The sequence below is a fragment of the Mauremys mutica genome, chromosome 1 (genome assembly GCF_020497125.1).
Source record: "Mauremys mutica isolate MM-2020 ecotype Southern chromosome 1, ASM2049712v1, whole genome shotgun sequence".
NCBI classification, from domain to species: Eukaryota; Metazoa; Chordata; order Testudines; family Geoemydidae; genus Mauremys; species Mauremys mutica.
Window position 1 is genome coordinate 46,992,885 of NC_059072.1, and position 17,512 is coordinate 47,010,396.

General features: G+C 43.6%; 1 protein-coding gene across 1 annotated transcript in view; it reads left to right on the forward strand.

Moving 5' to 3' along the window:
• Positions 1-17,512, forward strand: part of CTTNBP2 (cortactin binding protein 2) — a 182,187-nt gene that overhangs the window by 57,331 nt on the left and 107,344 nt on the right. The window contains 1 exon segment of the mRNA XM_045000591.1: positions 13,172-13,396. Coding sequence (XP_044856526.1) covers positions 13,172-13,396 — 225 coding nt within the window.

Sequence of the window (17,512 nt, forward strand, 5' to 3'; positions counted from 1 at the left end):
AATTGTATGTTTGTGGTATTAGTCTGTTGCCATGGAAATGAGTGTGATATAACAAATTCAGTGCTACAGCTTCACTGCAGTGTCAAATAGGAAAAAGAAAGTTTAAACACTAGTCTTTGATCATTTTTTTCCCCCTGACACTTTTGGTAATTCTGGAAAATATTTTTATTTTATTCTAATTTATTCATGTTCTAGGTTCCTTTCCAAATGTTAAAAGTAAAACAACAAGCGAATGTCCTTAGTACAAAAAGACTTCTCCATTCTGTGTTGGGTTTGGCTGCCCTGCTATGCATCCAAAGCCTATATGCAACATATCAAGATCACAAATTGCCCAGTGAACAACAAAGAAACTTTTCATCCCTTCTGGCCTTAAAATCTATGAATCTTTTTATAGATGATAATGCTCCATAATCAGCTAACCAAAGTTCTTTAATTTAACCCTTAAAAAGATGGAGAAAATAAATGAGCCATGCACCATTCCCTGAAGGTCAGCCAATCTGTGTTTTGTTGGACCATTGATAGGATGCAAGTTCCATAAGTGCTAGGATCCAGGGGGTAATTGTCTGTCCAGTATTTGCTTGTGCAGGGTAAATTGCTTTTCCATTTGATTGTCAAGTAAATTTATTGCATAATTACCAAGTCTATTTGTGGATTTTTTTTTTTACAGTATCTCATTCTTCAATTCTGTAAATATAGATTGCCACAGCTTTGTCATAGTGTTACAATGTTCTTAATGCTGTAAACAAATGGAAAGTATTTACCCTAATTGTTTTGCACAGGAATAATATATTTTGTTTACAAGTTAAACTAGTTATGATAATTAAAAAATTACAATCCGTGAATTGTCGTCCTGTCTCAGAATCCTATTAAATCACTTAAATTATTTCAGAAAGAGTGTTTGCAGTTCTTTACCATTAACATTAATAACTCATCTATATTAATACACATAAAAACTCTTTTGTTATCTCTGAATAATGAAATACCTCAGCCAGTGCCCTTCCAAAATAATATACACCAACTTTAATAGTGGCTTCTATTACTCTGAAAGACTTGTTGGGTAGGATTCTTTCCCAGAAGTATTTAAAAAAAAAAAAAAAGATGTTTAGTTCTTTCACTTCTCTTTGCTGTAATCTCTTTCAAAGATTGGGATTTGCTTCAAAACAGCATAGGAGTGTTGATTTACAAGTTAAATTTTGATTTACTGGATCCTCTGGAATTATTCAGATGGCAATTAAAGATGAATTGGAAAGCAGAGTCTGTGATTTGTCTATTGGTGTAGGTAAATGAAATAAGAGTGAAGCTGTACCATCTCTGCTGGCATCTCCAGCCTCTCATCACAAACCTCTGTCTTTCATCTGTCTTTAAGAGATTGCATACAGCAGTACCCATCCCTCTGAAGACATCTGACCCCTCAGCATTCCCTGCAACTTTGTTATTCCTAGGATATATCTCCCAAGGGTACGTCTTCACTACCCGCCGATCCGGCGGGTAGCAATCGATTTCTCGGAGTTCGATATATCGCGTCTCATCTAGACGCGATATATCGAACCCCGAACGCGCTCCCGTCGACTCCGGAACTCCACCGGAGCGAGTGGCGGTAGCGGAGTCGACGGGGGAGCCGCGGACGTCGATCCCGCGCCGTGAGGACGGGTAAGTAATTCGAGCTAAGGTACTTCGACTTCAGCTACGCTATTCACGTAGCTGAAGTTGCGTACCTTAGATCGACACCCCCCCCCATTGTAGACCAGGCCCAAGATTCTACCTCCTTCCTATGCTCTCACAGGATCTTTACTGGTAACCTTGTGTGACAAATAGGGCAACTTCTTGCAGTATCTTTGGGAGACCATATTATATTGTGTATGAATGGTTTATGTGTCATTGTGGGCCAGGGATTGTATGTGTAACCCAGGGACAACCTATGGCACGCATGCCAAAGGCGGCACACAAGCTGATTTTCAGTGGCACTCACACTGCCCGGGTCCTGGCCACCAGTCCAGGGGGCTCTTCATTTTAATTTACCGTAATTTTAAATGAAGCTTCTTAAATATTTTAAAAACCTTATTTACTTTACCTACAACAATAGTTTGTTTATATATTATAGACTTATAGAAAGAGACCTTCTAAAAACGTTAAAATGTATTACTGGCATGCGAAACCTTAAATTAGAGTGAATAAATGAAGACTCGGCACACCGCTTCTGAAAGGTTGCTGACCCCTGGTGTAACCTTTTGGTTAAAGAGCTATCTCCCTATTAAGCAGGTGGGTTACATATGCACTCCGGGGGTGGGGCGGGGGAAGGATTACCCCAGCTCCTCCAGGAAGTGAAAACAGTAGGGTATGATTAAGACCAATTACTCAGGTTATAACACTTCTAGAGAGATATCACTTTCTGGGGAGGCTTGCACATTCTTGGTCAAACTGCATTCTCCAGAGATCAAGAGACAAAGAAGGGGCTTTTGGATAAATAGCCTGAGCTTAAATTGACTTGGAAGATTTGGTCAGGTTCCTGATCTAAAGGCTGATGTGGACTTATAACCACCAGGAAAACCCAGTTGTGGGGTTGGAAGGACTGACCTGTATCAGAGCCCTATGTTGGAGTTGGGGGTGACCTCTGATAATCTTTTTAGAGAAGCTGGTAGGCCTACCACAGTCTGTTGGCCTCAAAAATTACTGTACACTGGCTTGCCTCCAGCGTACCCTAACAGGCCCTCCAGGTGCATGACCCTTCTTCTGGGAACATACAAATTACTGTATCAGATTAGACCAGTGATCCATCCTTGTCCTAATAGACAATTGTGGAACAAGTGGCCCATAAAGAAAGTTTCCTCCTCGTCCCATCAATTGGTGGCTGGTATATATATTTGAAGTATGAGTGTTTATAGTTCAATTTATTATTTTAAATCCTATAAAATGTAACTGGTTATTCTGTTTACATAAACGTGTAATCCTGTTTTAAAGCCAACTAAGCTCTCACTCTTAATGATATCTTATGGCAGTGTATTCCATAGGTTAGTACACTGTATGTTTTAAAAATTAAAAAAATATATTATTTTATCGGTTTTAAATTTGTTTCCCTTTCAGTTTCATTGGCTATCCCCTTGTTCATGTATTCTGAAGGAGGGTAAATAAGAGCATTTGATTTAACTTCTGTAGACCATTCATCATTTTGCATAGCTATATGATATCCCTTCTTATTCTTTTTCTCTCTCAACTAAATAGCATCAAACTTTTCTATACCTCTTCCTATGGAGATCTTTTCATGTCTCTAACTACTTGCTTTGTCAATCTCTTGTCTCCTTCTCCTTCAATCTCTGTGTCTAGGTGTGAAAAGCTAGTGTGTGCGCAAAAGTACAGTTTACTGTTTATATGTTCCCATCTCATCCTTAAATATGGCAGTGTTATAGCAAGGGCCCTCAGAAAACCATGTTTCCATGGAATGTGTGGAAAATGTGACATTAGCCCAACCCTCTGATTTTCCCAACAGAAGGGAGGAGGAAGCTGGTATCTGCACATGGAAGTCTCATGCTCAGTACGGCTCATAGCACGTGGTAGCGTCATATCAGGGTAGCAATTATGAGCAGCAGCGGCACGGCCTCACATAAAACTGGCCACAAAGATCCCCCACCCCTTCCTCTCCCCAAATGCTTGTTTTACTCTGGTGACTGCAGACTTTTCCCTCCCTTTCTTCCTTTCTCCTACTCAGTGCCCATCTGCCCACCAAGCTGGCTCATATACTGCAGACTCGGGAGCCCTTTTGTACAAGGCAGTGCTGCCACCACTTGGAACATGAGGAGCTGTGGCCTCAGCAGGGAGATGGAAGTGCTTGCTGGCTGCCGAGCCCTCAGCCAGAGTGCTGATGATTTTTCCACTGAGCATGATACTGGTGCACACAGATGCTTGCTTTTGCCTACCTGCTGTTGGAAAAATCGCAGCAATTTGGGGGTGATTTGGTGGCCAATGTGCAATTCAACCTGCCCACTGAAGCAGTTGCTGCTCATGTTCCAAGTACTTCGCCTAAAACTGACCACCAAGTCCACAGCAGGTGAGCCAGCATAGCAGGTGGGCAGGCACGGAGTGGGAGAAACGGAGTGACGGAGGAAAAAGTAGGAAGCCACCAGATTAAATTGCAGCAGTTTGGGAGGGAAATGGGGGCAGGAGAGCTTGGCGGCCAGTTTTATGCAAAGGAATGCAGCGGTGACCTTTTGCTGACTGCATTGCATGCATATCCTGTGGAAATTGATATTTTACCCATCACACTGCTGCACATATTTAAAACATAATCTGCGATATTTTTTTTGGGCCCTAGTCATAACCATATTTCCTATAGTGAAGGATGAGTTTTATAACTTCAGGTTTTAAATTATGCAATGAATTTAACAGTAGTATAATTGTATAGCAATAATCACAAACTAAAATTTGATATTTACAAATGTTTTAAATTCATTGTATAAGAAATTGATAATTTTGTACTAGCACAGCCATCAAATAATGCAAATAATGCTGTAAGGAAGTAAGTATTCAAGTGACATTAGGACTGTACATTCTGCAAAAGATGAATGGCATAAAAGTCGACCTCTTGACATTGGCAACATTAGATTTTATGTATGACTTAAGGCTCACAGTATAGAGAGAGAACTAGAGATAATAAAGCTTTTATGATTTGTGCTTCCACGGGCATGAGAAGCAGAGCCAATATATAATGCATCTATGGATGCTCTTTGTACTCCTCCTCACTAGCTTCTCCAACCTTTTTAAAGGTTGTGAATGGAGCAGTATTGTAAACACTGAACATATTAGTTTATTCAGGTAGCCCAGAACTCAGCATTTTGGCTAAATTACTGTTGTAGATCTGAGGAATGTTTTATGCTGATGTTATACTGTCAACTTCTCTTCCATAATGAGTCTATGTTGACAGTGTAGTTGTTGGAAGCTGATCATCTCAAACAAATACACCATGACTAGTCAGCATTTAGTAAAATTCCATAGTTACCTTCAGTGCAAAACTTCCAACTAGCACTTATTTCTTAGAATTTGGACCCTTATTTTGAAGGCAGTTTTTGGCAACTCAAGAATTTATTAGATACATTGTAATACATGGATGTTGGTGCAGTGGAGAATCTGTGTACAAGTCTGATACTTTCAGTGGGAGAAGTATACATTCTATGTATGACCGGTCTGTCTGTTTACATGTTATATTTTAACATGAAAATGTTTTATCATACTAGTCAAATGCTAAATGCTTCTTAAACTGCTAAAAATTTCAACTGTGTAAAGCTTAATATAAACATGTGTAGTTATAAATAGTGACCTTTCAATGCATAGTGGCATTTGTGCTTTCTGTACAGTACATTGTATAGTGTGTAAGAGAGAGTATGCTCCAGAAGTGATTAAGGTTTCAGGATTTAGAAACACCAGGTGTCTCTGAGGGTACGTCTACACTACAAGACTATTTCGATTCATCTTAATTCGAATTTCTGGAATCGACCTAATGTAGTCGAAGTTGTGTATCCACAATAAATACAGTAATTCGACTGTGTGAGTCCACAGTAACGGGCGAAGCGTCGACTTTTGAAGCGGTGCACTGTGGGAAGCTATCCCACAGTTCCTGCACTCCCCGCCGCCCATCGGAATGCTGGGATTTCCCACCAATGCATGCTGGGGGGGGGGAACTGTGTCGAGGGTGGTTTTGGGTAACTGTCATCATTCAGCCGTCACTCCCGCCGGCGGGAAATCAGTTCGCGCACTTTTCCTGTTATAAGTGACAGTGCGGACGCCACAGCACTCCACTGCGACCATGGAGCCCGCTGCGATCATCGCTGCACTTATGGCCGTTGTCAACTCCTCGCACCTTATCGAACACCTCTTCCACAGTGAGATGTTGAGAACTCGGTCGAGAAGGCAACGGCAGCGTGGTGAGGACATGAAGTCTCAGAGTGGCACAGACCTCTCAGAAAGCACGGTACGCCGCGCCGTGGAGATCATGGTGGCAATGGGTCATGTTCATGCTATGGGACGGCGATTCTGGGCCCGGGAAACAAGCACGGACTGGTGGGACCGCATAGTGCTGCAGGTCTGGGATGAATCACAGTGGCTGCGAAACTTCAGGATGCGTAAGGGCACTTTCCTTGAACTGTGTGACTTGCTGTCCCCTGCTCTGACGCGCCAGGACACCCGGATGCGAGCAGCCCTGACTGTGCAGAAGCGAGTGGCCATAGCCCTCTGGAAACTTGCAACGCCAGACAGCTACCGCTCAGTAGCGAACCACTTTGGTGTGGGCAAATCTACCGTGGGGCTTGCTGTGATGCAAGTAGCCAACGCAATCGTTGATCTCCTGCTCTCGAAGGTGGTGACCCTGGGAAACGTACAGGTCGTCATAGATGGCTTCGCCACAATGGGATTCCCAAACTGCGGTGGGGCTATAGATGGGACTCACATTCCTATCCTGGGACCGGCCCACCAGGCCAGCCAGTATATAAACCGCAAGGGCTACTTTTCCATGGTGCTGCAAGCACTCGTGGACCATAGGGGACGGTTTACCAACATCAACGTCGGGTGGCCGGGCAAGGTTCATGACGCGCGTGTGTTCAAGAACTCTGGTCTGTTTAGACGCCTGCAGGAAGGTAGTTTCTTCCCAGACTACAAAATAAATGTTGGGGATGCGCAGATGCCTACAGTGATCCTTGGGGACCCAGCCTACCCGCTAATGCCCTGGCTCATGAAGCCCTATACAGGCGCCTTGGACACTGACAAGGAACTCTTCAACTACCGGCTGAGCAAGTGCAGAATGGTGGTGGCGTGTGCTTTCGGACGTCTGAAGGGGAGATGGAGGAGCTTACTGACTCGCTTGGATCTCAGCGAAAACAATATCCCCATTGTCATTGCAGCTTGCTGTGTGCTCCACAATCTGTGTGAGAGCAAGGGGGAGACGTTTATGGCGGGATGGGAGCTTGAGGCACATCATCTGGCTGCTGATTACGCTCAGCCAGACACCCGTGCGATTAGAAGAGCACAGCGGGAAGCGCTGTGCATCCGGGAGGCTTTGAAAGCCAGGTTCCTCAGTGAGCAGGGTAACCTGTGACTATTAACTTTGTGTATAGAGAAGCAGAACCTGCCCCTGTTTCTTTACCCAGTTTCTGTTGACTCTCCTCTACAGTTTCATATCCCGTTCACCCCGTTTGCCCCCTTCCAACACACGTGTACAAATAAAGTTAATAGAGCATTGTTCAGCAACAACTTTCTCTGGACTACTGACTTCGCGTGAAAGGGTTGACACAGGGACGGTGACTGTGCTGGGTTGGGTGTGCAGTGATGTAGAGACCGCTTCTAGACTATAGGACTGATAGGCTCCTGCTCGTACAGCGGTCTCTGTGGTGAGGACTGGTACAGGTGCGTGTGCAGGAATGGGTGAGGGGTGCAGGCTTTGCGACGGAGTTTGGGTGCAGGCTCTGGGCTGGGGGTTGGGGGCGTAGGAAGGTGTGAGTGGTGTGTGATAATGGGGAGGAGGTGTAGGGGGTTGCGGGCTGGGGGCTGATGGTTTGATACATTGTAGAGGCTCAGGGCTACGATAGAAGGGCAGGGTGAGGGCAACCTGCCTTGCCACTTGTGGATGGCATGCTCAATGACCCTGGGGCAGCAGACAGCATTTCTGCGGGTAGCCTCTCTACTGTGAGACAGGGACGCGGCGGGGGGGGGGGGTGAGACGACACGCCGGGGGAGGGGTGGCAGGTGGGGGCTGGTACCTGCTCCAGGCAGGGAATTGATGGGGCTGGGGGAGACCCGCGTGGGACAGGGCACGATCCAGGCATGGCCGGTGGAGAGACCCACCTGCAAATATACCTGGTGCAGGGCACCTTCCGCCTATGAGCAGAACATGAAAATCACTCCACAGACTGACCAGGGTGACTAGAGGCTGCACTCTGTGAGTGACCAGCTGTTGATCTTGCCCCCATATCTGTACCACTATTAACGGTGAAAGTCCTATGCAATTCCCAAACCATTCTCCCCCCTTCACGGAAAGTATTCTGCAAAGAAACCTGACGGGAAAAGATATTACCAAAAAATAAAAACTTTTAATAATGAACAGCACATTAAGGGAAGGACTTCTCAAAAGTAAGGTACTGAGAGCGTTTTGTAAGTTTAGCACTCTGCTGTGGTGCATTAACATTTTTCACGGCCCCTGGTGCCCCTTCCTCTAGTCATTTTGGGTGATGGTGGGATTGGACTTTGCGGCGGGGGGCGGCGGTCGCAGATGCAGTGAAGGGGAGCTCCGTCCTCCTTCCTGCGGTGCTGCAGAACATCGACAAGGCGCCTGGATCAGGTAGGGATACAGTTGCACCTGTGTGACGGGAAAAAGTGAGTGAATTCCATAGAGAGATTTTTTTGGTCAAAAAAGAAACAAAGTCTACTCAGTGTGTGTGTGAACAAGAGCAAGCACAGCACCTCTCTCATGAGCACTCACTCGGGGAAAGTTCGATTTCTCTGGGTTCGCTTTCATTGCCTGTGGTATTGCACTGCAGACCAGAGAAGCGGGGCAGGAAAGAAGAATCCATGGAGCGGCCAGGCATGGTAAGCCTAGTTTTTTTTGCAGCTTTAAGTTGCATCTACAGCACTGTCCTCCTGCTGCAGGCAAACATGAAAGCAGAATCGGTGCCCCTGTTGCAGCCCCTCGCGGCCGTTCCCTTAGAGATCCCTGTATTCTTCCACTCTGCAGCCTCCTACACGTGGCTGTACAGTGACGCTTCTTGTTATGCAAAGGAACAGTTAAGCACAACCATTAATAATGGTACACAAATTACTCTAATTACATGCAGGAGTCTGCGCGCGACATCACACTGAGGAGAGTGTCACGGAGAGAGAGAGCGCGCATGCTGGAGGAAAGCCAACAGAACCCTGGGGCCTATGCTGCCATGCTCGTGAAGGCGCTGGTCCCCGAGTTCCAGCTGAGAGCGTTGCGTGGAAAAGTGTGCTTCCTCGGGGCACCCAATAAGCAAGCCCTGCCCAGGAACCTCATGCAGAGGGCTTGGCGATTACCTCCTGGAGAGCTTCCTGGAGATGTCAGAGGAAGATGACAGTTCCATCCACCTGTACATAGACCTTGTGTTCGCCTAGTTGTTTTCCCAGTTTATTTAAAAAATAAATGTTAACATGTTTGAAGCAGTTACCTATTGATCCTTCTCCTGAATCAGGGTCCGTGGTAACGGGTGGGGAGTGTTGGTAGGGGATCTCATTGACGGTGACGAAGAGATCCTGGGTGTCGGGGAAATCTGTGTTGTAAGCACTGTCGACTGCCTCGTCCTCTTAAACTTTCCCGTACGCGAACATCTCCGAGGAACAGTCTGTCGACAGTATCCCATCCTCTCAGTCCACGGTCACTGGTGGGGCAGTGGTGGCAGACCCACCGAGAATGGCATGCAGTGCCTCGTAGAAGCGGCATGTCTGGGGCTGGGCTCCGGAGCGTCCGTTTGCCGCTCTGAGTTTCTGGTAGCCTTCTCTCAGCTCCTTGACTTTCACGCGGCACTGCGTTGTATCCCGGCTGTATCCTCTGTCTGTCATGGCTTTGGAGACCTTCTCGAAGGTCTTTGCATTCCGTTTGCTGGAGCGCAGCTCCGAAAGCACAGACTCATCGCCCCACACAGCAATCAGATCCGAGACTTCCTGGTCAGTCCATGCTGGGGACCTCTTTGTAGTGTGAGATTGCCTGGACTCCTCTGGTGGAGAACTCTGCATCGTTGCCGGTGCTGCTGAGCTCGCCCCGATGAGCAACCAGGACATGGGATTCAAACTGTCCAGACAGGAAAAGGAATTCAAATTTTCCAGGGGCATTGACTGTGTGGCTGGTCAGAGCATCCAAGCTCGAACTGGCGTCCAGAGCGTCAGCAGAGTGTTGCACTCTGGGATAGCTCCCGGAGCTACTAAGATCGATTCACATCCACACCTAGCCTAATTCGACATTGCCATGTCGAATTTAGCGCTACTCCCCTTGTCGAGGTGGAGTACCGAAGTCGAACTAAAGAGCCCTCTATGTCGAATTAAATGGCTTCCTGGTGTGGACGGGTGCACGCTTAATTCGATTTAATGCTGCTAAATTCGATTTAAAGTGCTAGTGTGGACCAGCCCTGAGTCACAAAGCTGGACTTGTTCAGAAGCCAGCAAAAGTGATCCTTGTAATGAAAAAGAAAACACTTCTGCAGTAAAAGAGCTAATTAGCAATTTCTGGGGGTAATTGTTAAGGTAAAGTTACTGATTTAAGTCATCTTTCATTTTGATAATAAGAAAAAACGGCAATTATTAGCGATTAAATATTGGCTGAATAATGGAACAGTGGAGTCTCACTCACTACAGTCTATAAAATGACAAATTATATTTAATGTACCCTCTCCCTAACACACATTTAACTTTTTCTAAATGCAGGGAAACATAATTTTTTGGAAGTGGACACAAGAACAAATGGATATAAACTGGACACTAGGAAGTTTAGACTTGAAATTAGACGAAGGTTTCTAACCATTAGAGGAGTGAAGTTCTGGAACAGCCTTCCAAGGGGAGTAGTGGGGGCAAAAGCTACCACCGCTTGTTCGGGGTGGGTTTATTTTTTTTTATCACTGGGAGAGCTCGTGTCTACACTGCCCACGTCACAGCGTAGACATACCCTTTGTGTCTATTTCTGTACATACCAGCTTTTTCAGGATAAGATGGGCTACAAAATCTTTCAACATCTTTTCTTTATATTGGGATGGGCTCCCACCTTTGCCTGTTATCATGCCATTTTTCACACATCCACATGTCCAATCCTGTGAAACCTCACTTCACAAATTCAATAGGAAAAGTTGCTGATAAAGGTCATTAGAGGTAGTCCACCCAAATTTCTGGTTTTGTTTGAGAGTCATGTGTGAATGGCTGCTGTTACTGCATTGTATTCAGGCCTAGGGTGACCAGACGTCCTGATTTTATAGGAACAGTCCCGATATTTGGAGCTTTTTCTTATATAGGCTCCTATTACCCACCCCACCCCACCCCCGTCCCGATTTTTCACACTTGCTGTCTGGTCATCCTCAGCTATGACTTAGCTAGCTTGAAATTGGAGGGACTATGTCGGGTCTCATTCAGCCCAAGACAAGTCTGCCACTACAGCTTGCCTCAGGATTATTCACTTGCAGACATAGGCATATCTCAGGGTCTAGACTAAACACTATTGCTTGTGTTCAGTTTCTAGGGAGTTTTCCTGCCTTATCCCTCAATTCTGTGATTATGCTTCCAGGGCGAGATCAAATTTTACTATCCTCTGAAGTTTTTTTTCTTTGAGCAGACTACATTTTTGAGTAATTTTATGGAGGGTTTTAAAATCTGTCCAACAGGCCATTGAGTGGTTAGACTTGATGTGTGATGGGAGGTATTCTTCCCTCTTGCATTTTTTTGAAAACAGAACTTGTACCTTTTGGTGGCCTTTTTCCCATAGTTCTTGCCTCTTTAGACAAGGGATAGTTTCTGGCTTGTAATTCTGCTTCTTTAAAAATATCATATTGATAGATTTTCACTTATTCATCTTCTTCCCCTTGGAGTTTGGAGGGTCTTTCTTTCTTTCTTTCTTTCTTTCTTTCTTTCTTTCTTTCTTTCTTTCTTTCTTTCTTTCTTTCTTTCTTTCTTCTAGTTTATTATTTGTGTTTTAGAGGCATGGTTTTCCAGTTGAGGTTTGTGGGTGATTGTATTAGTTTGTTTGTTTTGCTTTCTGCAAAATCTGAACATGATTGGAATAAGAGACAGCAGTTGGATGTCTGGGAGGCAGATAACCCCCATTTGGGTAGGTTGCTTAGCTCCTCTCACCGTTAGTGCTGCTCGTATTTATAAAAAACCCCAACCAACCAAACAAACAAAGCTTCACAACACCACACATGCACACCAAACAACCAACACCACCACTGTTTGTCTCCCACTAGGATTCAAGACTGAGAATTTTGCAGATGGTATTTTCAGAGCAGAGAATTGCAAGTCAGTATTAACTGTGGTCCTATTTGCATAATATGTGAATATACTAAAAATACCTCTCCTGATATTGGCCTGAATTTTTGATTTGCATGTTGTGCGTTTAACTGCTTGGGCTCATGAGTAAATAATTACTTTTTGTTCTAACCAGCTTGAGGCAATGGGAGTGTGAATTTTTTTATATAGCTTTCTGCAATTTTCTGTTCCATCAATAAAATACCCTACTGCATTCTATGAATATGATCACACATTTAAATAATAAAAGTGAGTGATTTTTCTGATCATGTGATACTTGTATGTTATGTCCTAATACCAGATTTTGTGAAGAGTGAGAATTTGAGAAATTTAAATGTTGTGGATGGATACTCTTCAATTTTTCTGATTTTTGGTTTAACCGATTATAGTATATGTCCTCTTAAGTGACAGTCTGTCAAGCACATTGTTTTAAAAACTGAACATTTTGGTGCTTACAGCAATTACCTGAAACAGCAATTTTCATGGCTTTTTAGAGTATGTCTACACAGTGAAGAAAAAGCCACGGCTGGCCAGTGCCAGCTGACTCAGGCTCGTGGGGCTCAGGCTGTGGGACTGTTTCATTGCTGTGAGGACTTCTGGGCTCGGGCTAGAGCCAGAGCTCTGGGACCCTCCAACCTGAACCTGGAAGTCTACACAGCAGTGGAACAGCCCCACAGCCTGAGCCCCACAAGCTGGAGTGGACTGGTGTGGGCCAGCTGCAGGTTTTTCTTTGCTATGTAGACATACCCTGAGTGTCATTCTTTTTCATAAACTGAAATTTAAAAAATCATTCTACAATACCAAAATAAAGGTTTTTTTTCCTTTTCCCTTCTTTTCTTCTCTGCATGTCAGCAACTTTACAGGTCCTTCCTTCTATGGTTTTCCTGAAACCATTCTAGAGAAATTAAATTTCTGTAGTCAAATGGAGAAGATGACTTTGCTTGCTTACGTGATACACTATTTGGATAAAATAAAAAATAAAATAAAATCTCTGTGTGTAATATATCTGACTACTTCTATTTAGATATAAATTATGAATAAATGTGCTCATACAGAATATTTTTTGCAACTGTAAATATTTATTGTCCTTCACCTTTAGGTTTACAGCTGTTGTGTGTATGGATGTACTCTGAAAAATCCATTAATTACTGTTTTTGTTCATCTGTTTATATTTTAGGCACGCCGGAAGGAGGTTTTTATCCAGGAACGGTATGGGAGGTTTAATCTTAGTGACCCATTTCTGGCTCTGCAGAGAGACTATGAGGCAGGTGCTGGTAGTAAAGAAAAGAAGTCCATCTGTACCAACCCCCTCTCCATTTTAGAAGCTGTCATGTCTCACTGCAGAAAAATGCAAGAGAGAATGTCAGCTCAGTTGGCTGCTGCTGAAAACAGACAAAAGAAGGTATCACAGCTACTAACTTTTTAAGACTATTATCTACTTTAGTATTGTACAAACACTAAGATGCTAATTGCTGATGGTAATTTATGTGCAGATTGCTGTTCCATGAATTAAGGATTGCCTATGAATGAAATGAGATTTAACTCTTACAAACCCATGAACTATTTATCTCTGCAGTACTAGCTGTGCTTGGTTAAAAGAAAGTACCACATTTGAACAGATCTGGGTTGTTTTTTTTTTAATCCAACCCTGTTTAAGCCTAAAATAGCTGCTTTTACATAATTTCTGCTTTGACTAAACAGTATAAAGTACAGATATCATTTATTCATGTATGAGATGAGAACAGAATAACTATAAACCATGCAGCTCTGTTTTTAATACATTAGTAAAGAAATTTCTATTTTAAAAACAAAGTATATTTCTGATGCTTTGAAACGTTAGGAATAAAGAGAACTGTTTTGGAACCAACATAACAAAAAAGGATTGCTGTCATACTCCAAAAGAATCCTTTCCCATTTTGAACTTGTGTTGTTGATATGCAACTCTGGGTACGTCTACACTGTGATAAAAGACCTGTGGGACAGCTGTGGCTGGCCTGAGTCAGCTTACTTGGGGTCATGCGGCTCGGGCTGTGGGGCTATAAGACTGCGGTGTAGATGTTGGGCTCGGGCTGAAGCACATGGTCTGGGACCCTTCTCCCACAGGGCTTCAGAGCCCAGGCTTCAGAGCCCAGGCTCCAGCCCGAATACACTACATGTTTTTAGCCCTATAACCCGAGCCAGCTGACCTGGACCAGCTGTGGGTCTTTTATTGCAGTGTAGGTATACCGTCTGACAGAATTTTCTGCTGCAGAGGCTCTGCTTTGTATATGAAGAAACATCTGATAACCCATTCTGAATAAATTCTGTTTGCTACCCTAAAAATCAAGGGCATGTCTAAGCTATATCATAGCTTTTAACAGTTTCTTTTTCTGAGGTAACCGATGCATTAGATTCCAAGCTTGTCCACAAAGTTTTCTAGATCATCTTCCGTTAATATCACATTTTTTTTCTTCGAATCCTATTCTCCAGCATAATTTACATTTGGCTTTCCATTAGTTTCTCGTTAGGAAAATGACTGCTAGAAATGAGGAATGTAGAACCACATTTTAATGAATAATAATTGCATAAGAGATGTTTTTATTTCAAAACGTTATGTAACGAAAGGGTCTGGAGCTTCAGTATTCTTCTCTGTGAAATCCTTTGAATAAATTAGGCCAGATCTACACTAGAAATGTTTGCTGGTTATAGTAATGTTGGGTAGGAGGTGGAGCGGGTTAGGGTTTTTGTTTTTTGTTTTTGTTTTTTTTGGCCACACTTTTATGCTGGCAAAAACCCTAGTGTAGACACATTTATTCCAGCATAAAGGTACTTTTCTCTATATCACTTATTTTACTTAGGGGACTGGTATAAGCTATATTGGCAAAAACACTCTTTTTTGATAGAATAAACTGTGTCTGCGTTAGGTATAACTAAACAAGCAAACCTGTTATAGTGCATGTAGACTATATGTTCTTATATAGACTATGCCACTATATAAATCCATGGTATGCCTATACCCTGAATAGTATATGCAGTTCTTCAAGTAGATGTAGCAATGTATTTCACGTAGATGTGCGTGTGACCAGCGCATCAGAGCCAGAGAACTTTGCCTAGCAGGTCCTGAAGGGGTAGCGCTCGCATCTTGTGGCCACAGCCCCATCCCCACCTCCCTCAGTTCCGTCTCACTGCCTGAGGCTGGAGTCAGAGCTCTGTGTGGTTTTCACCTCACAATCGCTTCTCACTGGCTGAGAGTTGTATAGTTTTATATAGTTGTATAGCTAATACTCTTTTTGGTGTTAGTTTTAGTTAGGACCAGTTATGGACCAGTATGTAGGCAGTCTGGCCTAGTAGTCAGAGCAGGAGTCAGGTCTAGTGGGTGGAGCAGGCATCTAGGTTGGGGAGCTAAGCCCAGGGTGAGCACCAGAGTCAACTGCCAGTTAACAGAGCCAGGGGTCAAGGAAGAGTCAGAACCAGGAGTTAGAGCTGAGGCCAAATGCCAGAGCCAAGAGTCAAGCCAGAGTCAGGGTCAGAAGTTAGAGGCTGGGATCGGAGCCAGGACTGGTCACTGAGGATTGGCAGCGATGCATAAGGACGGGGGAGAGGCAAGGATCAAGCACAGAGCAGGAGCACTGTGGGAACAGGAGTGAAGGCGGGGGTAAGGCAGGAGCCACGAGGAGAGCAGGAACAGGATTAGGTGCAGGAGGCAGGCACAAGCAGGGCCTGATGCAGCCACACAGGAAACCACCTTGTTGCTCAGACAAACTTCCTTTTCCTCCTCCTAGCTTAAATAGCATAGTTAGACCAATTGGTGGAGTCAGAGGTCCCATGGGTTGTGCCTTGACTGGGGCTATAGCCCTAGTAGCTTCTTAGCCCACCTGATTTCAGTAGTGTGCCTCCCCCCAACCCCTCCCAAATTGAGTAATAGGCCTACCCTGTCCTTGGTCTTCCTCTTGCTTCTAATGTATTTGTAGAATGTTTTCCTGATACACTATATGTCTTTAGCTAGTTTAATCTCATTTTGTGCCTTGGCCTTTCTAATTTTGTCCCTACATATGTGTGTTATTTGTTTATATTCATCCTTTGTAATTTGACCTAGTTTTCACTTTTTGTAGGACTCTTTTGAGTTTCAGATCGTTGAAGATCTCTTGGTTAAGCCAGGGTGGTCTCTTGCCATACTTCCTACCTTTCCTACATAGTAAGATAGTTTGCTCTTGTGCCCTTAATAATGCCTCTTTGAAAAACTGCCAACTCTCTTGAACTGTTTTTCCCCTTAGACTTGCTTCCCATGGGAGCTTATCTACCAACTCCCCGAGTTTGCAAAAGTCTGCCTTCTTAAAATCCATTATCTTTATTGTTCTGTTTTCCCTCCTACCATTCCTTAAAATCATGAACACTACCATTTCATGATCACTTTCACGTAAGTTGCCTTCCTCTTTCTCAACCAGTTTCTCCCTTTTTGTTAAAATCAAATCTAGAACAGCCATTCCCCTAGTAGTTTTCTCCACCTTCTGAAATAAAAAATAGTCTCCAATACATTCTTGTTGGATAATCTGTGCCATACTGTATTATTTTCCCTAACAGAAGTCTGGGTAGTTGAAGTCCCCATCACCACCAAGTTCTGTACTTTGGATGATTTTGTTAGTTTAAAAAAAAAGCATCATCCACCTCTTCTTCCTGGTTAGATGGTCTATAGTAGACCCCCTACCATGACATCACCCTGGCTTTTTACCCCTTTTATCCTTACCCAGAGACTTTCAACAGGTCTGTCTCTTATTTCCATCTCAACCTCAGTCGAAATGTATACATTTTTAATAAATAAGGCAACACCTCCTGCCTTTTTTCACTGCCTGTCCTTTCTGAGCAGGCTATAGCCTTCTATATCAATATTCCAGTCATGTGTATTTGTGACAGGTTCGGTCACAGAGACCCCATTGGGACTGTCACCTGATGTGCTGAATTTACCTCTGAGCCCATTTTCCCTGCCTTGTTGAGCCAGACATGCTAGCCTGCTGCAACACAGACCCAGGGTCTGGTCCATGCCCCCAGATCTGCAGATTTAACCAAAAACTGCTCAGCAGGTCACCTATCTCCAGCACCCAGACACCCAGTTCCCAATGGGATCCAAACCCCAAATAAATATGTTTTACTCTGCATAAAGCTTATACAGGGCAAACTCATAAATTTTCTGCCCTCTATAACACTGATAGAGAGAGAGAGGTATTAATCACTTACTCTGGGTCTACTAATAAACAAAAGTGATTTTATTAAGTATAAAAAGTATGATTTAAGTTGTTTCAAGTAATAACAGACAGAACAAAGTCACCAAGCAAAATAAAGCAAAAATATGCAAGTCTAAGCCTAATACATTAAGAAACAGATTACAGGTAAATCTCACCCTCAGAGAGGTTCCAATAATCTTTTTTCACTTTATATTTATTTTTTATTACAAATATTTGTACTGTAAACCCCCCCAAAAGAAATAGCATTTTTAGTTCACCTAATACAAGTACTGTAGTGCAATCTCTTTATCATGAAAGTT